The 24,877-nt window shown below is 36.9% G+C and overlaps 2 protein-coding genes across 4 annotated transcripts; one reads left to right on the top strand and one right to left on the bottom strand.

Annotated features, from left to right (window-relative positions):
* Positions 1 to 529: 529 nt before the first annotated feature.
* si:dkeyp-59c12.1 (Ras-related and estrogen-regulated growth inhibitor-like protein) lies at positions 530 to 3,146 on the top strand. Of its 2 annotated transcripts, none has more exons than XM_051869528.1 (4): positions 530 to 675; positions 792 to 845; positions 927 to 1,003; positions 1,276 to 3,146. In XM_051869528.1, exons 1-4 carry the CDS (start codon positions 603 to 605, stop codon positions 1,699 to 1,701), a joined length of 630 nt encoding a protein of 209 aa, XP_051725488.1. In that variant the 5' UTR covers positions 530 to 602; the 3' UTR covers positions 1,702 to 3,146. The 2 variants fall into 2 exon arrangements, with proteins under 2 accessions (XP_051725488.1, XP_051725487.1); XM_051869527.1 differs by having other exon boundaries at positions 531 to 675; positions 1,273 to 3,146.
* plin1 (perilipin 1) lies at positions 2,577 to 23,870 on the bottom strand. Of its 2 annotated transcripts, none has more exons than XM_051869523.1 (8): positions 23,614 to 23,870; positions 23,120 to 23,315; positions 19,281 to 19,363; positions 18,595 to 18,859; positions 15,351 to 15,541; positions 13,841 to 13,951; positions 12,237 to 12,428; positions 2,577 to 4,190 (listed from the first exon to the last, which is right to left on the bottom strand). In XM_051869523.1, the coding sequence occupies exons 1-8, from the start codon at positions 23,656 to 23,658 to the stop codon at positions 3,825 to 3,827; spliced, it is 1,449 nt and encodes a 482-aa protein (XP_051725483.1). In that variant the 5' UTR covers positions 23,659 to 23,870; the 3' UTR covers positions 2,577 to 3,824. The 2 variants fall into 2 exon arrangements, with proteins under 2 accessions (XP_051725483.1, XP_051725482.1); XM_051869522.1 differs by having other exon boundaries at positions 13,811 to 13,951; positions 23,614 to 23,867.
* Between the last annotated feature and the right edge of the window lie 1,007 nt (positions 23,871 to 24,877).

Genomic DNA, 24,877 nt, shown 5'->3' with positions numbered 1-24,877 from the left:
GAACAAGATTTTTGAAACCAAAATACAACAAAACCACTAGCTAGAGAAAACATTTGTGCGACTTTTGACTCAGAACTCTATAATATAATTTATATAAAAAAACCTACCAGGTGTTTTTCACATAAAAGTAAACTAAGCCTCAATAGCCTACTCACACCACCTTGTGGCCTTATGCTGCCTTTACGTGCTATCGGAAATTTGATAACTCTCACCTCTGAAGTCGTGATTACCTCGAAATGGGAGGGCGTTCATGTGCAATTTTTACCTAGGAAACTTGTATTTACGCTAATTCCAAGAGCTCGTGAAGGCAACATAAAACAGGTTAAATTTCTGAATAATCCATGTAAACAATGACTACAAAAAATTCCGTTTAAGCAAAGTATATAATTTTGGTTATTTACCTCTTTTATATCATTCAAGCCAACGGTAATGCAATAGGCTATTTGATGTTGTGATTGTTTTGAGACTTTTCAGTTCATGAAACTCACCGGGCGGTCACATCAGCGTCACGGGAGCGAGCACGTCTAAGCTCCGCCTTCTTCTTAACTTTGTTGACTGCTGCGGACGCGCGCCAGTTCACTCGCAGCATCTTTCTAAAGGATATGACTAGACTAAACGGACAGAGAATGGATGCAAACGTCGTGGTACTCGGCACAGACAATGTTGGAAAATCTGGTAAGTTTTTTTTCTTCTTAGAGAATATACTATACATCCATAAAATGCATTTTTTTTTTGTCACTTTTTAATATCTTTGCCTTATAAGCAAATGCTCATACAACTTTGTTTTGCAGCACTTACTGTCCGATTCCTGACTCGTAGATTCATCGGGGAATATGGGGATATTGGTATGTTGCCCCATTCATTGACTGATTTGTACGTTACCTTTAATATTTCACATTTTAATATAACTTCTGCTTTTTCTCCAGAGTCGCTTTACACTCACAATGTCGTTGTGGATGGACGAGAGCAAACTCTGAATATATGGGATGCTCCATATTCACAGGTGAGTCAGTGTAGACACTTTTTTGTCAACTAAACCAGCAAAGATGATGTGTTGGTCTCAGCTGGTCTCTTAGCCTGGTCTGTTGGCTAGATTTAAAAGAGTTTTGGACACTTTGTCTAACTTCTCAGGCTGGGTAAACCATCCTAAACTAGCTAAAACCATCAATTCAGCTTAGGCTGGTTTCTATTGTATGTTGTTTTTTCTGTAGTGAATAACAAATATTAAATCTGAATAAATGTTGAATAAATATGCAATGGTTGTCTTCTCAGCAGGACCTGTCCTTCGAGTCCTTGATGTGTGAGAAAAGAGTCCAGTGGGCAGATGGCTTTGTGCTGGTCTACAGCATCTGTGACCGAGCCAGTTTCAACGCGGTCTCCAGACTCATCCAAACAATCAAAACCACTAAGGACTTTCTGGGCTTGGAGAAGATGCCCATAGTTATTGTGGGAAACAAGAGAGACCTGCACCATCGCCGTACTGTCCTCAGCGAGGAGGGCAGGCTGCTGGCGCTTTCTGCGGACTGTCAGTTTTATGAGGTCTCAGCTGCTGAGAACTACCACAGCGTCCTCATGGTTTTTCATGGGCTGGTGGATCGCATCAGGGAGTCCAGGGTGTCTGTGAAAAAGTTAGCAGGCATCAAGGGCATTGTGAAGAGCATGTCGGCAGTGTTTGCCCGCAGGCGAACAGATTCGTTGTGAAGCTGATGAGAGCTCTGGAAATAAAGCTTACAGTATGTGGTCTGATATGACCTATTTTAGACCCATTGAAGGGGTCGAACTGTTGCTGTGGCTCCTAAGAGAGTCCATGATCTCTCACGTGACTACAGCTGGACCTTCCTCGTGAGCAACTAAGGAATTGCTCTAGTATGTCGTCTGCTAAGTTGATGGCTTTCATTGAGAATGTGTTGAAAGTGGAGAGTTCTTAATAAAATGCTATGTGGCAGCAGATTATATCAATCAAAAGTGGAGTTAATATTCCATAGTGTGAGGAGAAATAGGTCATTTAATCTCATTGGCTTACTTTAAGCAAGAAAGATTTCAGTGCTTCTGCAAATAATCATGATGAGTGTTGGCAACAGGTAAACACTGGTGATGACGGCCATGAGAATCATTCATGATTCAATGCTGTGGTCTAAAAATATAAGCAGACGCAAGACAACATTGTCTTCTGCTACATTTATCAAATACAAAAGTCTCCCACAGCATCATACCAAGGAGTTGTCGCCAGCTCAAGGCCGTCTTGCAGTTTAATCTCAATGGACTGTTTGACGATTGCGTCAATGTGCATTCAGATAACGGCACAGTGTTTTTTCCCCCAGCTTCTTTTCTGAGGCTGTTCAAGTGCTTTATGAAGAACAGACAACTGTGTAATTGTGCTACAAAATCTAATAAATCACATAAAGACTTCCCCTGAATGCCAATGCACAGTGCAATGTTACAATCATCAGCATATGAATATGTGTTTTTTGTATTGAATGCACTGTTACAGCAAAATCACGTATTCAAAGTGTTAACTTTAGTTGATGAAAGATTGCAAATGGAAATCTGAAGTGAAACAAATGCAGTGAAACAGCTGACAGTTAAATGTGTATTTATTTGTCATATATTTATAGACCACATTGACATTACAAGTATGCATTGTAAACATTTTGATACGCTCTTTCATTCTGGTATAACGACTAAAGTGGAGTAGCTCTGCAAATGTTGTAATTATTCCTGTTATTTGTATGAAAATATTGAAAAATTCAAGCTCAAAACACTGTCACAGGTTGTTTTCTTCAATAATTATGCTGTATGTGTTGCATAAATCATCTAAAATAACCGAATAACCTTTGCTGTGATTATTTGCTGCAACTATCATTCTGGTATTTTTGAAGAGACAAAAATCTGAGGACGTTTCCATCTAGCACATTGTCTATTCAAATACTAATAAAGGCAGTGACATGGCAAAAAAAATATGATTATGAAGTAAATAATTTATTCTTGTATGGGTCACAACTGTGCTGTTTTTGTGTAATGAACCTGTTGTGTAATGATCAAATCTTACTCCTTACATCTTGGTTTTGCAAGGGACGTCTTTTGGAAAAAGTGTATGATCACCAATTGCTGTGACTGTTGATAAAATAAAATATAATTGAAAAGTAGTCAGGCTTTCCCGTGTTATTAATGACATTTGCACAATCTCTGCAATTACAGTTAGTGTATATAATTAGTCACAAATAATGCAAGATATTTGTATAATTTTATGCCTTGAATTCAAATTTCATTTCATTCATTATTATTAATAAAGATATTCAAGTTACACCACAATTTTTATATGTTTTTTTCTTTCTTTTGCAGCTAAAAGTTTGGGGTCAGGAAGATTTTTTTGTTGTTGAAAGAAATATTTTTATTTAGCAATGATGCATTAAAATGATCAAAGTTCAAGTAAAGTAAATTTCTATTTTAAATAAATGCTGTTTATTTGAACGTCATTTAAAGACTCCAAAACAAAAAAATTCAAGTTTCCAAAAAACATTGAGCAGCACAACTGAGTTTCTTGAGCACCAGATCAGCATATTATAATGATTTCTGAAGGATCATGTGACACTGAAGTCTGGACTGCTGAAAATTCTGCTTTACGTTCTTCTTTCAAAAACATAATCTTACTGACCCCAAACTTTTTAAAAATAGTGTATATCAGTTCTCCAGAATGATTTACATGCACAACAAAATAACTTTGCTTTATTATAGACAAGAAATGCCAAAACAGTTCAGAGCCTCCATATGTATAACTATATGTAGGTCACTGACTTGAGACGTTAGAAATCAACGCTCCTTTCTCACTCAGCGTTCCTGCTGTTTTGCACTGTGCAAGTGTTAGAAGAGGAGGAGGAAATCTGGGTGCAATCTGTCAGACTCTTCCTAGAAGACATGTGGTTGGATAATTTCTTGTTGCTACCTCCAAGAACTACTTTCTGCTGCACGGGAATCTGCTTCATGACCTTCTTCTTCAGCTGACGGGTCTCCTCCGATATCTCTTTGGGCTCTGTAGTCTTAAGAGGCTGCTTTTCAGAGTTGTCACTGGGACGGTGCATGTGGTCTCCTACATTGGACTCCAGCACCAGGGAGCCACTCAGACATTCTTCTGCTCCATCTTTTCCAACCAGTTGGGAACGTCCTTCTGGCTTGGAAGATCGTCTAGGAATCTGTTATGAAAGAAAACAAAGCCATTCTTTAGTTTTCCACATGTGAAGGATCTCAAAGGTAGCAGAGATTATGGAATTTGGCAGTCAAGTACTGTTCATTCATTAAAAACCAGCAAATGTCCTAGAGCTGTATAGCTGAAATGGAAAACATCAAGTATTCTTTGTCAGACATTAATAATAAAGAGAGCCAAAGTATATACTATTGCAGAAAAATTTCTTTGTTTTCAATGGCTAGGCCTAAATGTGGTTGGCCTTTCTCTTTCACTTTTTTCAAACACCATTTTTGACTATAACATTGTAAACCTATTGTTTGGGGAATAATGATTCTCTAAAATTCCCTGAAAATACCATCAGGAAGGAACAAGTCATACAACATCTCCCCACATGTGGACTGACAGCCAGCTGCTAGGGGCAGAGTAACTTTGGTGCCAGACCTATTGGAGTCTCCTCCTTTTGTCTAGCTATTTTATGGGATCTCAAACAGTCCCAGGCCAGGGGTTAATAAGGGAGGGATGTGTCTGTCTGTGGCCAATTACAACTCTTTGTCACATTCCCTGACCTCTACTGCCTCCAAAGTCTAAGTGACTGAGCAACAGTGAAGGCTTAACATCAACCTCATTAAATGGATAGTTCACCCAAAAATGAAAATTCTGTCATTATTTATTCACCCTCAAATTGTTCCAAACCCGTAGGACTTTCTTTCATCTTTAAACACAGATACTTTTGATATTTTGAAAATTGTCTTGGCTTTCTGGTTTTGTCCAATGATTTGGACCACATTCCCTTTTATTTAGTGGACAAACAAGTTTCTTCAAAATATCATCTTTTATGTTGCACAGAAGAAATTAAATGACAGAATTTTCATTTTTGTGTAACCTATCCCATTAAGACTTCAAAAGCACCTGTCTTGTGTAAAGAGAAATTGGAAAACATAACGACAAAACAAAACACAACCAAATATTAACCAAAATAAAATTCAAAAACAAAACAAAATCGTAGACAAGGCAAAGGATTATGGCACAGGGCCTAACTGGCAAGGTTCTGGCACAAAACTCAGAAAAGAAAGGCCAAAGAAAGTTTTTGTGTAATTTTCCGTAGCCAGGCAGGGAAGAGCACCTTATCTACTGCTAAGAACGTGAAGAAACGAGTTTCCTCGGCTCTTCACTGTTAACACTGTGGTGCTATCAGGGATCTTCCACACCAGATTTTCCACTCAGTTAAACTCACCCAGATCCTTAAGAAACATGCAGACACAAGCATCAACATATCTTACCCTCTCACTTCTACAGGTAACCTCATGAACAAAAACAAAGAAACTCTCAGACAAAACAACCCAGATATCTATAGAGGATAAGATCATCTGCGAGACGTGACTCAGTTCTCAGTCTATCACAATCTACACAAATTTTTAAAACAACATTACATGTAACAGAGATACCAAGGAAATAACATGCTCCCAAAACTCTCTAAATGTGTTTTAATACAACTCTAAAGCAAAAACAATGGATTTTGCAAGTGAACTACGGAGGTAAAGATTAATAAACCTGGATTTATTTATCAGGTTTTAGGTAAGGGATATAGCGAGGACTTTATTAATTAGAAAAAAACAAAACAACAAACAAAAACTGCCCCAAAGACGAAAACTAACAGTCACCATGTCAGGGTACTACACTAGAACACAGTAAATTTTAGACAACAATCTGTCACAGGACAAAGAACAAAGGGAGAATAAATGAGGAAAGGAGAGGAAATAAAGAGGTAAATAAGGGAGAGCAGGAGGGACAAATAAACCAATAATCAGGTAACAAGATGGGCGGGGTTAAGACAATAGACAGCAGAGCACATGTCACATAGAAACAAACAAAACAAAGCCATGTGAACTAACACTCAACTTGTGCTTCACAACAAGAGACAAAACATGGAGCATGAATGTCTGATTCCCGGCACTGAACCGAAACCGAACTACATAGAAGTGTCAGAACCGAACACCACGCTCTGTACATACAACGTATCACGTGGATGAAAGAGGGCACGGTCCAAGCGAAATCGGAAACATAGACGTAGGCCGCAGAGCTGTGCATATAAACCTCACTCCCATGCCAGCGGAACCGGGTTCGAGTCCCGCTTAGAGCAGGCGGTTTGAACAGGAGGGTTTATATTGGTGCCATGACCCGAATGGGAGTGAGGTTTAGGGTGGTGAGTGTAACGGACGTAGACCGGTAAGAGCCGTGCGCATAAACCTCACTGCCCTGATCTCAAGAGGCACTCCAGCGACTGATGCTAGAGACTGCGGCCTTTAGCCTCCTTGTTAGAGCGCCCGACTCCCATGCCAGCGGACCTGGGTTTGAGTCCCGCTTAGAGTGGGCGGTTTGAACAGGAGAGGTTATATTGGTGCCGTGACCCGGATTGGAGTGATGTTTAGGGGAGTGAGTGTAACGGACGTAAACCGGTAATAGCCGTGTGTGTAAACCTCACTCCCCTGATCTCAAGAGGCACTCTAGTGACTGACGCTAGAGACTGCGGCCTTTAGCCTCCTTGTTAGAGCACCCGACTCCCATGCCGGCGGACCTGGATTCGAGTCCCGCTTAGAGTGGGTGGTTCGAATAGGAGGGGTTATATTGGTGCCATGACCCGGATGGGAGTGAGGTTTAGGGGGGTGAGTGTAACGGACGTAGGCCGGTAAGAGCTGTGTGTGTAAAACTCACTCCCCTGATCTCGAGAGGCACTCTAGTGACTGATGCTAGAGACTGCGGCCTTTAGAGTTGTTGACTGTAGGCCTGTTAGAGTGCCCGACTTCCATGCCGGCAGACTCGGGTTTGAGTTCCGTTTAGAGTGGGCGGTTCGAACAGGAGGGGTTACAAATGAACACTCACAATGCCTAATTTACAGAGACAAGGATGGGAGAACTGCCCATGAAGTCTCTGGAAGGTCCGGAGCCCAGGCAGATGACCAGGGAGGGATAGGAGGGTTGAGCTGGGGAGGATCCAACAGGTCTGGAGTCCTGGCAGAGTGCCAGGGCGAAGCTGGAGGGATGGACCGGCGAGGCTGTGGCATGTCTGGAGTCCTGGCAGAGGGCCAGGGCGTAGCCGGTAAAGCAGGCAGCAAGGATGGAGCCAACAGGACAGACAGAGTAGGCCGGTCAGACTCGGGCAAGACAGGGACCGGGTGAGGATGGGAATATCATGGTGACAGTTTTGCCGGTTTAGTGGGCATGGGGCTGGCCAGCCTTCAGGATGAGGACAAGAGTCTTGGTGGAGTAGTCCCAGGGCTTAACAGAAGACTCTGGAAGCTTCAGAGCTGGAGTGGACTCTGGAGCGGACTCTGGCTGGCAAGCAGGACTAGAGGAAGCAAGCCGAGAGATGTGTGCTGCCCAGACATGCAGGACAACCACAAGACAAGAGAGCATGGCGAGTGAATGACCACTCAACCAGAGCGCTCACAACAAGAGACAAAACATGGAGAATGAATGTCCGAACCCCAACACTCAACCGAGACCGAACTAGACAGAAAATGTAGGGATCCGAACACCACACTCTGCACATACAATATATCACATGGACAAAAGAGCGCACAATCCGAGCAACAAGACAGCCAAATTAAGAATAAACCAGAACGAAGAGACAGAACCCTGACATTTTGCAACTGCATTCATTAGCATTTGGTCAAATTGCTTATGCAATTCGTTGTATCACAGACGTCATCTTCCAGCTGCTTTCTGGGTATTGTGATGTAATCATCAACACCTCTGTGCCCAGTCCTTTCACTTCACATGTGTGATGTTTGTGCTAATGGTCTGTGGCTAATTACAATATCAGACCATGTTTCCTAGAAGCAACCAGTGGGGTTTGTCCTAATGGTGGACATCTTCCAACAAGACTCGCCTGCTGTTATTCAAGGAACCCAAGATGGCAAGAAGAAAAATGGGGAACCTTGAATGATTCATTACGTTTCTCTCTGATCTCATCTGCTATACACATTGCAATATAATTAATCAAGGACAGGGATCAAAAACATCTTTTATTACTCGATGACTATTAGGTCAAAGAATTCACTGCATCTAGGAAAAGGTATTTAGCATGTCATGAGAAAATAAAGCTCTGCAGGCTGGAATTGGTTCAGGTCTTTATGAACCTGTAAATTTGAATGAGTATTACTAAATGTCACATGCACATTTAAAGTCTTTATATCCTATATTTTGCAGTGACATATGGCCAAGTGTTAAACTGTGCAATTATTCACATGAATGATAAAGAATGAGAGTTCATTGCAATGATTGTTTTATGGCTGAATTAATTTTAACATTGTGCTCAGTTCCAGTTTGAATTGTATAAGAACAAGTTACATAAACCAATCCTTCAGTACCACCAAAATAAAATAAAAAATAAAATAAATTCTGCTTAACCTCAGAGAAGCTTGACACTACAATCAGATGAATTTGATTAATTCTATATTCTCGTTCTGGCTTGGGTTTATTTTCTGAGGATTATGCTCACCAAGGCTGCATTTATTTGATTAAAAATACAGTAAAACAGTAATTTTATGAAATATAACCTGTTAGCTATTTTAATATATTTTATGTAATGTAATTTATTCCTTTGATGGCAAAGCTGAATTTTCAGCAGCCATAACCCCAGTATTCAGTGTCATATATCCTTCAGAAATCTTCTAAAAACATGTTAAAAACAGTTGTGCTACTTTTAATATTCTAATGAAAGCATAAGCATAAACTAGACTAGAGGACAGTTAGACAGTGCCAGGATGTCACTCATACACCCTGATTCCCTGAATAACATCAGTCCACGTATGACAAGTCACCAAAAGAACATCCAAGAACGCACTGTTTCGTCATGATATAAACTATTTGTCTCCATGTCAGCTGACTTCTCGGATATGCGTGGCTGTCTGGCATTGTCATTACCTACATGTTTGCCACTGACTCTCTTTGTGAATAGAAAAAAAAAAGAGAAATAACTCTGACACATCTGATGAATGGTTAACATTTGATAACTGACAACAAAAGAGATGAGCTTGAAAACATTTTGATTATTAACCAGACCAAATACCACAGAGAATCTGATTTTAAAGTCAATAAGTAAATATGAAAAGTCAGTATAAGATTGTCACAGTGTGCCCTCAATGGTATTTAAAATATTAAATACCATTGAGGGCACACTATGGAAATCTTATATTGACTTTCACATGAAGACTTTGTCAGGCTCTGTGGGGGTCTGGAATGTGTAAACTATAAAATGCTCTATGCTTAAGTGGACCATCTTGCTAAAAAAATTGCATAAAGAATTAAGTTAACTGTTAAAAAATTCCAGTAATCCAATATCCCTGTGCCATCCCTGAGATCTCCAGTGGAGCCTAAAAAGGCCACTGGTCGATCTGATTTCCAAATATATTTCTAAACATGGCCCTCATACTTGTTATGCAATGCATCACCTTTTTTAACAACATAATGTGTTGTTATTGTTTTTTGCACTTTTTGTTTTATTCAGTATCTCATAGTAACTGCAAATGCTCTTAATCAACAAATAATCCACTCCTTTTTAAACACTACTGTTTTAATATAAATAATTATTAATAAAAATAAAATTAAATAATAAAGTTAATTAATAATAAGAAGAAGAATAAATAGACACTACAGTTCAAAAGATTGGGGTTGGTAAGTCTCTTCTGCTCACCAAGGCTGCATTTATTTGATAAAAAATCTGTAAAAACAGTAATATCACAATTTAAAATAACTGTTTTCTATTTTAATATATTTTAAAATATAATTTATTCCTGTGATGGCAAAGCTGAATTTTCAGCATCATTACTCAAGTCTTCAGCGTCACATGATCCTTCAGAAATCATTCTGATTTGGTGCTCAAGAAACATTACCATTCTGACTATCAATGCTGAAAACAGCAGTGCTGCATAATATTTTTGAAGAAACTGTGAAACTTTTGATCAGTTGAATACATCCTTGCCAAATAAAAGTATGCATTTGTTTAAAAAAAAACCTATTTTGAATAGTAGTATAAAAAAAACTTAAAAATAAATCAACTGATTCCATTCAATTACTGTATTTCAGTTTAAAGCATTATTAAAAGATGTTAAATCCAGACAGGAACAGTAGCCCCTCATCTGCCTGCAAAAACAGTCACATCTATAATACAGACGAGCTCCACCTCATCTGTTTTTGATTAAATCCTCATGTGGGCATCTCATCTTCACACAATTCTTCATAAACGCGTAGAAAACATGTCTGCACACGTGCTTGTGCAGCGACATGGGTGCCCCGTCTTCCCAAACAAAGTGAAACTTGACCCACTTGACAATAAAATACAAGCAGGATTAAAATGTATTTCAATTAAATGCATCCATTTGTTTATATTAGAATGAATGGGTGTAATTGTTAAGAAATTCTCAGGACTCCAGTGACATGAATCTTTGCCAGTCGTTCAGCTTCTAAAAAAAAAGCAAAGAAAAAAACAGCAAAGAGTGTTCACTGTTCAATGTTCGATTGGACTAAAAGTCACTGTTTGGATTTAAATAGGCAAATACTTAACAGTCTATGACTGGATCATTGCAGTGATTATTATATTTCTAGCATGTTTGGCAACATTTCTTCTAACCCTAATTGATGGCATGTATAGCATTTAATTTCTTAAAGGGTTAGTTCACCCAAAAAAGAATTTTTTTGTCATTAATTACTCACCTTCATGTCGTTCCACACCCGTAAGACCTTCGTTCATCTTCGGAACACAAATTAAGATATTTTTGATTAAATCCGATGGCTCAATGAGGCCTCCATTGACAGCAAGATAATTAACACTTTCAAATGCCCAGAAAGCTACTAAAGACATTTAAAACAGTTCATGTGACTACAGTGGTTCAACCTTAATGTTATGAAGCGATGGGAATACTTTTTGTGCGCCAAAAAAAAAAAAAAAAAAAATGACTTTATTCAACAATATCTAATGACGGGCGATTTCAAAACACTGCTTCATGAAGCTTCAAAGCTTTACAAATCTTTTGTTTCGAATTTTGGTTCGGAGCATGTATCAAACTGCCAAAGTTTGTTACATCATAAGTGTTTCGAAACATTTTGAAATTTCAATGGTTCACGTGACTTTGGCAGTTTGATATACATGCTCCGAACCACTGATTCGAAACAACAGATTTGTAAAGCTTAGAAAAAACGAAGGTCTTACAGGTGTGAAACGACACGAGGGTAAGTAATTAATGACAAAATTTTTGGGTGAACTAACCCTTTAAACAACCACGTAGGAAGACACATCATGGACATATTCCAGGATGACAATGTCAAGATTCATCAGGCTCAAATTGTGAAAGAATGGTTGGGAGGGAACATGAAGAATCATTTTCGCACATAAATTTTCACCTCTGAGTACAGACCTTAAAATTCATTGAAAGTCTTTGGGATGTGCTGGAGGAAACTTTACAGAGTGCTTGACTCTTGCATTGACAATACAAGGTCTTGACCAAAATTTGATGCACCTCTTGATGGAAATAAATGTTATAAATACCACAGTTATATCAATAGCATGACTTAAACACAGACACAGACAAGCATAGTGATATAAAAAGTGAAAGGTTCTGTTGAACTGTATTTCAGCTACTTAACTAATCAGATTTAAGAACTGGAAGTATGCTTGAAAATTTCAGCTCTGTGAAGTAAAATGACAAACTTTTTAAATGATGAACCTCTTAAATTAGCCTTTTTCTTAAATTGATGTATCCAATATTAAAGTGATCTTAAACATTTGTGAAAGAAAGGTCACCATTTATTAAAATAATTCAATGTCGCTCTCAGTCTAGACAGAACCCATTAAGGAAATATTCCCCTGCTATGCAGATCTGGGTGTGTGATCACAGCAGGCGTGGGTGATGGGGTTGAGGTGTGTGTGTTTGTTTGTTTATGTACTGAAGGAGGTCTATTCACATGTGAAGAGTCCACGTGATCTAGATTCCAGATGCATCAAAGCACGTGAGAGGCCAAATCAAATCAAACCTGAGGATGACTGACTCACTCACCAGCCCATAATAAGAAAGGTTGTGCAGTGCTCTCTCCCTGACTGTGCCAAGGTAACCCAGGACAATGTTGACTCCATCCTTAGCCAGGTTGAAATTGGTTTGAGGGGTTTTCTCTACATTAGCCACCACAGATTCATAGACCTTAAGCAACTGCTGCCCTAATCCACTGACTAGACTTGGCAGCCCATTACTCTGCAAGAAAAAAAATAGCATCTTAATATGAGTGTGCTAGGATGATTAAAGGGTTAGTTCACCCAAAAATGAAAATTCTGTCATTAATTACTCACCCTCATGTCGTTCCACACCTGTAAGACCTTCGTTCATCTTTGGAACACAAATTAAGATATTTTTCATAAAATCCAATGCAATGAGGCCTCCATTGACAGCAAGATAATTAACACTTCCAATGCCCAGAAAGCTACTAAAGACACTGCATCAATAACAGTTCATGTGACTACAGTGGTTCAACCTTAATATTATGAAGCGACGAGAAAACTTTTTGTGCGCCAAAAACAACAAAATAATGACTTTATTCAACAATATCTAGTGACGGGCGATTTCAAAACACTGCTTCATGAAGCTTCGAAGCTTTACAAATCTTTTTTTTTGAATCAGTGGTTTCAGTAAACGAGGCTTCGTTACGTCATAAGTATTTTGAAACGTTTCGAAATTTCAATGGTTCATGTGACTTTGGCAGTTTGATACACGCTCTGAAACACTGATTTGAAACAAAAGATTTGTAAAGCTTCGAAGCTTCATGAAGCAGTGTTTTGAAATCGCCTATCACTAGATATTGTTGTTATTTCGTTATTTCGTTTTTTTGGCACAGTTAATTCAGTAATTAATGACAGAATTTTCATTTTTGGGTGAACTAACCCTTTAAGCAAACAAACAATCCAACATTTTTCTTATGCTTTTATGGAGATCTGTTTACTACTCTCCTCATGTATAGTAATAATACTATAATATCCTACATAATAGCTTCTTGCCAGGACTGCAAATGAAAGTGTTGTGTAATATTGCTTAAATCTCCTTGCCCATTCATTAAAAATTACCATCCAGTGGGAGTTTCTGGTGCATTTCTTAAGGTGTTGTCACGTTAGCGAAATATCGGTTAATTTTTTTCAGGCAAAAAAGGTCCATAGTCTATTGTCAATAGTGTAGTGGTGTATGAAGCACTGCTCTCACAGAAGTCATTTTCAAACCAAGCAGCTTTCTGTTAGTCAATGCAGCAAATTCGAGTGAGCAACTTGAACTGTGTTGAGAACTTTTCTTGTCCTTACACGAAACTCTTGATTATGTGGATTCCTATTATTATTATTATTTCCTTCCTAAATGACTAGGCTTTGCCCCAAAATTTTGCAGAACAATAGTAAATGTGACTGCACCTCCAGTCTATATACAGACTCAAACAAACAAACTTCTAGGTCAGACTGGGAAATCGCTTTAGGCACTTCAGTTTTTTTTGTTATATTTTTAAGAGCTAAAGTGAAGCTAAAAAGGCCAATAGTTTAAGTTTAGGTTAGTGGTAAATATTTGCAATGAAGCTACAGATGCTGAAAAGCCCCACTAACCTCGAGCTGCTCATGTTCATTATTGGTCACCTCATTCTGAGGACTGTGCTGTTGTCCATCTTTCAGAAATGCTGCCACAGAGCTCGGGAGTCCCAGTATTACACCTCCTAAAGTCTTCATTGTCTTCATGGTATATTCAACCTTAAAAAACACAAAATCAATGTTTACACCACAGACATCAATTTTTTTTTATGTTTATTGCTTTTAAATTATATAGGCCCGGTTTCACAGACAGGGCTTAGCCTAAGCCAGGATTAGGCCTTAGTTCAATTAGGGTATTTAGGTAGGCATCTTGAGACAAAACAATGGCACTGACATATTTTAAGTCAGTTAAGACAGCTCAAACATGCATTTTAGTCTAGGACTAGCTTAAGCCTTGTCTGTGAAACCAGGGGTTAGTTTTTGTACAGGCGATAGTTGTGCATATAAAATGTATACACTATCTATCAAAGGTCTGGAGGGTTTTTAAGGAAATTAATACATTAATACATTTATTTATACAATTAAATAAATACAGTTAATACATTTATTCAACAAGGATGCATTAAATTCTTCAAAAGTAACAGTAATATAACACTTATAATGTCAAAAGATTATTTCAAAAATATATTAAGAAGTACAACCATTTTCAAAGTTGATAATAATAAATGTTTAAATCAGTATATTAGAATGATTTCTGAAGGATCATGTGACACTGAAGACTGGAGTAATGATGCTGAAAATTCAGCTTTGCCATTACAGGAATAAACTACATTTTAAAATATATTGAAATAGAAAACATTTATTTTAAATTGTAATATTATTTCACAATATTTCTGTTGTATTTTAGATAAAATAAATGCAGGCTTAGTGAGCAAAAATAGTATGACACAGTTGCTATTTGACTTCTTTACAGACAATTTTCTTTACAATTTTTTTTTGTTTTTTTTTTGAGTTCATACTGAACTGTTGGTAATGTTTCATTAGAATAATGTTCTAGCCTCCCCATATAAAATGATATGATTGATAATGTATGTTTTTTCATTACTTTTACTCATCAAAATAATTTCAATTTACATGACACAGCCAATTTATTATTATTTTTAATTTATTATGCTAAACTGAGCTTAAGTTTTTAAGTTGAATTAGGGGGAATTTATTTACAGTTTGAAAATCCCTGGCTTGATCAGTCCTTACAGCTGTGTTTATAACTGGCCATTTGACAACATTGCCATGGCGAAATAGGGAGTGAATGCATGTGCTGGGTCATGTGCCGAGTTACTAGGTTCTCTGTTTGAGTCCACTGGCTTGGCAGGGTGTGGATACATAGTAATGTGGTGTACTAAGTGTACTAATTGAGCGAGCAGTATGCACAACTGCGGCTTCCAAAACGAGGGAGACGTACAACACAGATGGCCCTTAATTTGCTGTGAGCTCTGTGAAGAGTTGTACAGAATTACATAACCAAACACTTCAAAAAGAAACATGTGCTCAGCACTGAAGCCACATTTTGTACTAGTTGGAAGGACAAACTAACACTTGAATACTGTTTGCTGCTTACCAGGGGACTCACGCCAGGGATCTGTGTGACCAGTTCCTGACCTTGACGTTTGGAGCGCTGAAGCTGTGCAGCTGTCTTCTCAAAGGCACGTCTGCAGATGGTGCCGGCCAGCTCTCTCAGCCTACTGAAGCTGGGCTTTGGGCCAGAGGCTCCAACATCAGGCGCCTGCTCTCCCATACTCCCATCATCCTCTGGGAAAAAAAAAAAAAAGTGCTCTTACATCTTATGTGAGGACATAATAAGGGGAAGGGAGGTACTTTCATGTTCTCTTATCGAGATTCAAACACACACATCTTATTTGTTCACTCTCTGACAACAGATGACTGCGAAAAGGTTAAATTACTTTATGAAATAGAAATAAAAAAATAACAATGGAATAAGTTATTGAAAAAGTTTGGGGTCAGCAAGATTTTAAATGTTTTTGAAAGAAGTCTCTTGTGCTTACTAAGGATGTATTTTTATTTTTGATAATAAAAAAATACAGTAAAAACCATAATATAGTAAAATATTATTACAATTTAAAATAACTGTTTTCTATCTGAATATATTTTAAAATGTAATTAATTTTAGTGATGTCAAAGCTGAATATGCTGATTTCCTTAAAAAACATTTATTATTATCATCAATGTTGAAAAAGGACGTGCTGCTTAATATTTCTGCTTAATATAAAGGAAATTAATACTTCTATTCAGTAAGAATGCATTAAGTTGATCAAACGTGTCAGTAAAGACATTTATAATGTTATAATGAAATACATAATAATATTATATATTATTATTATTATATATGATAATATAATAATTGTAATAATTGAGCATATGATATTTGAATGATTTCTAAAAGATCATGTGACACTGAAGACTGGAGTAATGATGCTGAAAATTAGGCTTTGACATCACAGGAATAAATTACATTTTAAAATATATTAAAATATATATATATTTATAATAAACTGTTATTTTAAATTGTAATAATATTTCACAATGTTACTGTTTTACTGTATTTCTGACCAAATAAATATAAAAATATATACAATTAATAATTACTTAAGTTTTGTTGACTACAATAATGCTATTATTTTTTTTGTTTTTCATATTTTTTCCCATATTTTCTTTTACACTGTTGCTTTTCCATGAATTGTTTTGTGCAGGCTTCACTGTGACAATATACCCTAATCCTCCAGGCTACTAAAATGACAAAGACAAAAAGATGACGGAAGTGAAGAAAGAGCGTTTTAGCACTAAATCTTCAGATGATCTAAGGGTTAAAAAGAGAAATTCCTCAGGAAGCACTTCCTCCATGTGTATAAACAGAACAAACATCACCCAATTTAATAATGACACACATAACCACTAAGCTCAGGGCTACAGAAGCATTCAGGCCTTCTCGCTCAATATCCAACATTAAATGCAATCCAATTCAATTTTCAAAGGCAGACAAAACACACACTAAACAGATTCCCTCTGCTGAATGTACCATTAAACATGGCCACAGAAAGACACAAGCATGAATAAAACGTTCTAACTGTATTGGGATAGAAATAACCGGCAGCGTGCTGCTTCTTTACGGCCACGTGAAGAAGAAATTACCACAATCGACACACTTTCACACTCATGGATAAACAAAGTATAAACCAAAGAGAGCTGTCCACAGGAAACTTCACATTTCCGTTTCTAAGGAATTAAAGGAATCATTGTCTCTGAGCAGAAAGGTGTTGTCGGGTTCACACTGTATGACTTCGGCCACAATTTGGAGACCAGGCCATCCTAAAAGATTCCTCTGTGCCAAAGTCTTCGATTGCTAGTTTGACATGTTCGCCGACAGCCGATTAATGACCATTGTGATCAAATTTTACCTCAGACGAAATTCTGCCAGTGTCAGAAGTTTTGAGGCACAGTCCTGGAGTGTGGCTTCTCCTATGACAACCGTCAAAAAAATAAATAAATAATTAAAGAGCGCAGCCACCTTATTTTGTTTGCTAGCCACCATTTCTAGTGAAAGTGTTTTTTTTGTTTGTTTTTCAGAATTCATGATGAATTGATCCCTCTCTAACCATTAGGCCACAACTGCCCCACATTTATTTTTACAGTATAGTAACCTAATTTAGACTTTTTGTCATAATTATGACTTCTTATGTCACGATTATGATTCACCAAAGCATGATTATTTTTCTTATGTGGTGAAAATGGGCCTCCATACTAGTTAGACCATCCACTTGTTTTAGTTTTAGTTAAAGACAATAACCCTCTCTCTTCTTAGAGTGAAGCACTAGGGTCCAATTCAAAAAGAGCCAAAGTTCAAAGCCTGAATATTTCAGTTCTGTCAGATATTGGGAACTATATAAAAATAACAATTTAAGTACAACAGGAAGAGATATTAAATAATGATGTGATGAAACACCCTATTTAAAACATCCTATTAACAGATGCCATAAATTCGAAGCCATGAATGCGAATACGTGCCACCGGATACATCTCCATAGAGGAACAGACACACAGTGGACACTTAAAGATGAAATATTACAATAAACAGACAGCAAAGAGGAAACAAGGCTACTATAGTTCTTCCAGGCAATGAGTCACTAGACTAGATCAACACTTATTCAATCCAGAGCTCTATATTAACTTTATCTTTGGCTCTAATACTTGAACCACAACAATACAGTCTACAGCACAGTAAAACTGTGGTTGACAGAAAAAAATAGAATTGCAAAGACAATGTTTACATTTAACACAATAGAATTGCTAAATGGATGGTTTAACTAGTATGGAAGCATATTTCTGCCACATAATAAAAAATGCTTTGAGGAATCATGACATAAATGTTGTGATTATGGTAAAAAATCAATTATGACATAAAAATTTTAGCTTTTTATGTCATAATCATTACTTTTTGTCATCTCATAATTATGACATCTCGTAATTTTGACATTTCATAATTATGATTTATCAAAACATTTATTTATTTTTTCTTATGTGGGAGAAATGACCTTCCATAAACTAGACATGGTTCAACAATAGAGAGAAAAATACCTAACAAATCATGTTTCGGGACTTTACCCAAAACATTTTGGCGACATCTACTGTCTAGCTTTAAAAGCACATGCACTTGGCTGCATTGACATTATTTGATATGATTTTCTTCCGAGCACAAAAGGAGAAATTGAGGAACGTTCACACAAATGTACGCCCATATTCTGCAGGAATAAAAGGGCTATAATAAGCATAAAATATTATTCAAGTACCTGTTTCAGCTGAAGATACAGGAAGGACATATTCGAACAGGTTCTCTGTCACACTTAGAGCCCTGTTGGCTCTCTGCTCGGCCAGGTATACAAGTTTGCTGTTAAGGACATACTGTATGCCGTTACTTATAGCATTCTTGCTCTGCTGGTACCCAGTAGATACCTTGCCCAACACAACGTTAGAGGTGTGTTTGATTGGACCGGTGATACCGTCCTTGGCAGTTTCCAAAGTTGAAGACATCAGCTCCTTGATATTTGCTGTCAGCTGTTGTAGAGGAAGCAAACAAAGTACCTGCATTTTAAATGTCTGCCCACAGTTAAAAGCAATCCAGTTAAAGGGTTAGTTCACCCAAAAATTAAAATTCTATCATTAATTACTCATTGCATGAATTCTCGTCGCTTCATAACATTAAGGTTGAACCACTGTAGTCATGTGGACTATTTTAACAATGTCTTTTCTACCTTTCTGGGCCTTGAAAATGGTCATTTTGTTGCAGTCTATCGGAGGCCAGAAAGCTCACGGATTTCATCAAAAATATCTTAATTTGTGTTCCGAAAATGAACGAAGGTCTTACGGGTGTGGAGCAACATGACTTTGAGTAATTAATGACAGAATTTTCATTTTTGGGTGAACTAACCCTTTAACAACTGTAAAGCAGTATTAAGACAACAGTTTTGGACATTACCTCTGCAGGTGGAGACTGCAAGGCTGGTACCTTCTCCTCCAGGCGGTCCAGTCCTCTGCAGGCCATTGAGTTGGCTGCTATAACTATGAATAAAACATGCAGAGAATTAACATTTTATTGCTTAAATGGTTAGTTCACCCAAAAATGAAAATTCTGTCATTAATTACTCACCCTCATGTCGTTCCACACCCGTAAGACCTTCGTTCATCTTCGGAACACAAATTAAAATATTGTTCATAAAATCTGATGGCTCAGTGAGGCCTGCATTGCCAGCAAGATAATTAACACTTTCAGTGCCCAGAAAGCTACTAAAGATGTATATAAAACAGTTCATGTGACTACAGTGATTCAACCTTAATGTCATGAAGCGACGATAATACTTTTGGTGCACCAAAAAAACAAATAACAATATCTAGTGATGGGTGATTTCAAAACACTGCTTCATGAAGCTTCGAAGCTTTACAAATCTTTTGTTTCGATTCAGTGGTTCGGAGCGTGTATCAAACTGCCAAAGTCACGCCCCCCAGTGGTGAACCATTGAAATTTCGAAACACGTATAACATAACGAAGCCTCGTTTACTGAAATCACGTGACTTTGGCGCTCCGAATCCCTGATTCGAAGCTTTATGAAGCAGTGTTTTGAAATTGCCCATCACTAGATATTGTCATAAAGTCGTTATTTTGTTTTTTTTGGCGCACACAAAGTATTCTCATCGCTTCGTAACATTAAGGTTGAACCACTGTAGTCACATAAACTGTTTTAAATATGTCTTTAGTAGCTTTCTGGGCACTGAACGAAGGTCTTACGGGTGTGGAACGACATGAGGGTGAGTAATTAATGACCGAATTTTCATTTTTGGGTGAACTAACCCTTTAAGGGTGAAACATTCAAATATAGGCTATTAACACATCTTTCAATAATGCAAATATGAACAGTCTCTTTCAAAATGTTTCCCAGCTAATGCTAAGCCTTATTAACTGCAGAATTCATGAGGCTGACCTTTAATTTCTGAAATAACTGCTGAACTGATTTGGAACTTGATAAACTCTTATGCTCACCAAGGCTTGATCAAAAATACAGTAAATATTGTGAAATATTTGTACAATTTCCAGTAACTGTTTTCTGTTTTAATATATTTAAAAATGTAATCAATTCCTGTGATGACAAAGCTGAATTTTCAGCATCATCACTCCAGTCTTCAGTGTCACATGATCCTTCAGAAATCATTCTAATGTGCTGATTTGCTGCTTAAGAATTTTTTTTTTTCAGTATTCTTGATGAATTCATTATTGATCAATTTAATGCATCCTTGCTGAATAAAATTATTTCTGACTCCAAACTTTTGATCAGTAGTTATTTCATTCATGAATATAAAAAAGTCAAATAAATCTGATACATAAAAAAAAGAATGTAATTCAGTTAAAATACTGTATATATAACACAAGTTTTCACAATGCTGCTGTAACATATACTGAATGTGGGTTATGCAGCACCAGACTATGAAATATTTAACCATTAGCTCATTACAGAAAGGAAATCAGTGGTGAGTCAGAGTGCTAGTAACATGTAATTACATCTCTCAGCAGATTAGTCTTGTGTAATGCTCAAGTGGGTCCTTGAAGGGTTCAAATATTTAACATTATTGCCCAATTATTGATCTAATCACAAACCAGAGTTCAGTTTTGCAACGCCAGACTATAACCCTGGCTGCATCGCATTTCTCAACTTGTATTTGAATTCAAGTTACAAATATATTCGTACAAAATTCACAGGAGGACAAAAACAGACAAAGACATTTCCAGGGTTATTAATATTTGGAAACCAAACTTGGCCTATATTTATTAGCAACCTACTGTTCAAATCTGTTACTGTTATCTTTTAATATCAATTAAGATTACTATTAAATGAAGATGAATTTGTCAAGTAAGAGACATCCAGTGCAATAAACAGGTCACTAAACTTATAGACATTGACCTGAAAGCACAGTATCCACTAGTGGACATGACAGAAGTAATTGATGAGTCATACTGCGTCTAGACAGTCTCCCTCACAGGAGCATCAATATCCACTTTTGAAGACAAAAACAGCTCAGTATAGGCTCACCAGATTACTTATTTTGCAGGGTCTCACTGAAACAGACTTTATTGCAATACAAAAATAAAATATTAGGCTACTCATTTTTTTTTCTTCCAATATTCTACTGACTGATTTATTGCCAAACTAGAAACTGAACTGCAGTCTCCATTCCTTCGCTTACTGATTGCCCAGAAAACACAAATACATTCTGTAAAAACTGATAATTTTACTTATTTGGTGTTAGACACATTGCACTGGCCTGAGACAACAAAATTATATATTATAATATATTGCATTTGGGTCCGTCTTGACCAGGAAGAGGTACATACTTTTTTTTTTTTAAAACATTCATAGTTTTTAGTACGAAGATGAAATTTTGTAGGCCTAAGTGTGTTAAGATGGTCAAAATGCACACATATATATTTTTTATTAAACTAAATTGTTACACCTTTTGCATTCAGGTCTGTTTTGACCTGAAAGTGAACTGTGGCTTTACATGAAATGTGTTTGAAATGAGTTCCTTTTTTTTTTCTTTTATCTATTGGTTAGATTTGTCTCAACTTCTGTAAAATACATTTAGCCTCTTTCCTACACTCTCACACACATTTTTCTGAAATTTAAATAAAATGACAACATTGTCTTAATGTGTTTGTGGAGCAAAAGTTCATATACCAAATCAAAGTCCCTTTCAAGGAAAGTCTGTTCACTCGGCGGCCATGTTTGCAATGCCTCCGGGCAGCTATTTCAGGCATCCAAGACCAAGTCCTATCTATTTAAATGGGGGAATCCTGAAATCTCAAAAACTGCTTGGCAAACTCACAATTAAATAACATATTTCAAATCAGCAACAAAATCTGACATGAACATGATGAACTGTCCCATAAATGTTTATTCTTATGCTCAAATAGCGTTAAAAAAGCTTATTTTTCAGGCTAGACGAGCCAATGCGCATGTGCAGTCCTCAACGAGTCTCAGGTTTCTATGAGAACCGGAGCTTATAAAGGCAGCTGCAGTGACGCAATGACTTTCTAAATCAGCGATTGGTTCTTTTACTTAGAAGGCGGGACGTATTTCGCCATTTTGCACGTTGCAGTTTCTCCCATTCATAACTAATAGGAGTGAACCGTCTTTCTAAATCTATAGTCATAGTCTTTGAACAAATATTCTAAATTTGAAAAAGGAAAGAGGGTTTGGAAAAGAAAAGCTCAACATTTCACTTTGCTGCCACCTATTGATGAACCATTGCAGCATGAAAAGGAGATTCAAGCTGTTTATCATCATCATTTTTTCATATGAAAACAAAAGCTTATAAAAGTAAAATGAATATATTTTGTTTGAAAACATTTCAGAGTAATATTGATGTTGTTTTGTTAGAAATATGTAGGTTTCATAAATTAAGACTGTTTTGAGCAGTCATGAGACAGTTTTAAATAAATTTAATGGAATCCACTGAAGTCAATGGAGTTCATAGTGGCAATTCTCATATTATATGTAACAATATTCAAATACAATTTCTCATAATATCGATAAAAATATATATTTTCTTGCATCACACTGGTTTTAATGACAAGTTACTGATTAGATACACTTTGTTTTTAGTTGAAAAATATTAAGTTATGGCCGTTTTATAAGCTTCCACTGAGTTCAAACACACCCTGGAATGCAAATACGTTTTTTTTTTTTTTTTAATGCATTAAGAGGGTTAACCCAGTGTAATAGCATAATGACTTTTATTAATAGTACAAAAGATTTGAAGACTTACGTTGGGGCTCCAGTACATGGAGGGCAGGTTGCATGCTCCATAAAGCCAAGCTGCCAGCCCTACTCACACCTTTCTCATACAGCCCACACACAGACCTTATGATGGGATGAGACTGTTTCGTACTGATGTACATCTTCTCAATGGATTCGAGAGCAGCATTGACAGATCGAAGATTGAGGATTCGAAGAAATACATTCTGTAAGGAAAAACAGTCATGCTTCTTGTTCACTTTTACAGCTCTCACATGAAAAAGTGCATTACAACAGTACAGTCATGAATATGAACAATAATGCTTCTTATTTAGCTTTCTGCCACAGTTTTATCCATTCATACTTTTGTGAATTGTATACCTTTTAATACAACTGCTGATAAACAGCACTGACCTTCAAAAAGAACACATGCATTCATATAAAAAAGTGAAAGACAATAACCTTAAAAAAGAAAAACTGAGCTATCAGCAGGAGGACACCACCTGTCACACTTTGAAGCATTACCTGATCCTTTAAAACTTCACCGGTGTCCTTTTTTTCAGATGCCATCTCCAATAGCCTTCAATGAGCTGGTGAAATACATGGAGAGAAACTTCAGCTGGTCTAATCCCACATGTACACAAACATCTCGTGACAGAATTATTAGACCATGAGTAGGCGACTGCTGCATTCTAAAGCATGTGCGAGTCTAGTAATCTCACAGTGAAGCTCAGTATATAAGACTGTCATCAACAAATCACAGTGATACTCTGAGTCTGAAATGAACTACACCCCACTGAATCCTGGCAACCCTGTCATGATTTCAAAATCTCTCCCTAAATTATGTAAATGTGTTTTTATTGGTAAATTCCAAAGTCTGTATTTGCCATGACAAATTGCACTCAGTTTACATTTGCAACGGACTATGCAAAAAAAAAAAAAAAAAACGTTTCTTATCAGCAGAAAATATAACTTTTACCTGGCTGATGGATCCAGGCATCACCCTGATGAAAAAGCTAATCTCTCAGCCTGGCCAAGCTGGTTTCCAAGCCTTACCTGTGGAAAACAGAAGAGTTAACAAACCAGCTTTGCAAGGCTAAGACCAGCAAACCATCTTAAACTGGTTTAGGATGTTTTGTTGTTGTTGTTTTTAAATGCAGTGGTCTACTATTTAAAAGAGGCTTACAAAGATGGCTGAAATGTGACCACCACAGAGCTACATTTGACGGAAATATGAAGCATGTTAAGCCTAAATTTTAAGTTAGCATGTTAACACTAACTATTCATCAGCGTTGTTTTTGCACGTTTCCCGCTTTAGTGTATTCTGTGATGTAATAACATCTACAACCACTAGATGTCAGTGTTCCACAAGCACCTGTTACTGTGACTATATAATTATCGCCACTAGATGTCAGAATTTCTCCAGCTCACGTTCAGCCTGAAAATGAGCCACTGATACTTATTGAGTACTTGTTGATTCTTATTAAACTATAAAATGTTGGTTGAATGTATTTGCACATGTAAGGAATGTTTTCTATAGCCTACTAGCTTTCTAGCATTTGAGATTTATTCAGTTTACAAAGAGAAATGTCTATAAATTGTCTAAAAGAATATCTGTAAATTGTCTGGACAGAACAAAAATTTGTTATAAAAGTTTTGCAAACAGATTCACATAAGCATGAGTGATTGATGTCTCAGTGTATTCATAGCAGTGTTATTTTAGTATTATTGATATAGTTTTTGTTAATATTTTGAATTAGATTTTATTGTTTTAGTAATTTTTTTGTCA

Source organism: Ctenopharyngodon idella, chromosome 18 (assembly GCF_019924925.1).
Source record: "Ctenopharyngodon idella isolate HZGC_01 chromosome 18, HZGC01, whole genome shotgun sequence".
Classification (NCBI taxonomy): Eukaryota; Metazoa; Chordata; class Actinopteri; order Cypriniformes; family Xenocyprididae; genus Ctenopharyngodon; species Ctenopharyngodon idella.
This window is presented reverse-complemented; position numbering and strand designations above follow the sequence as displayed.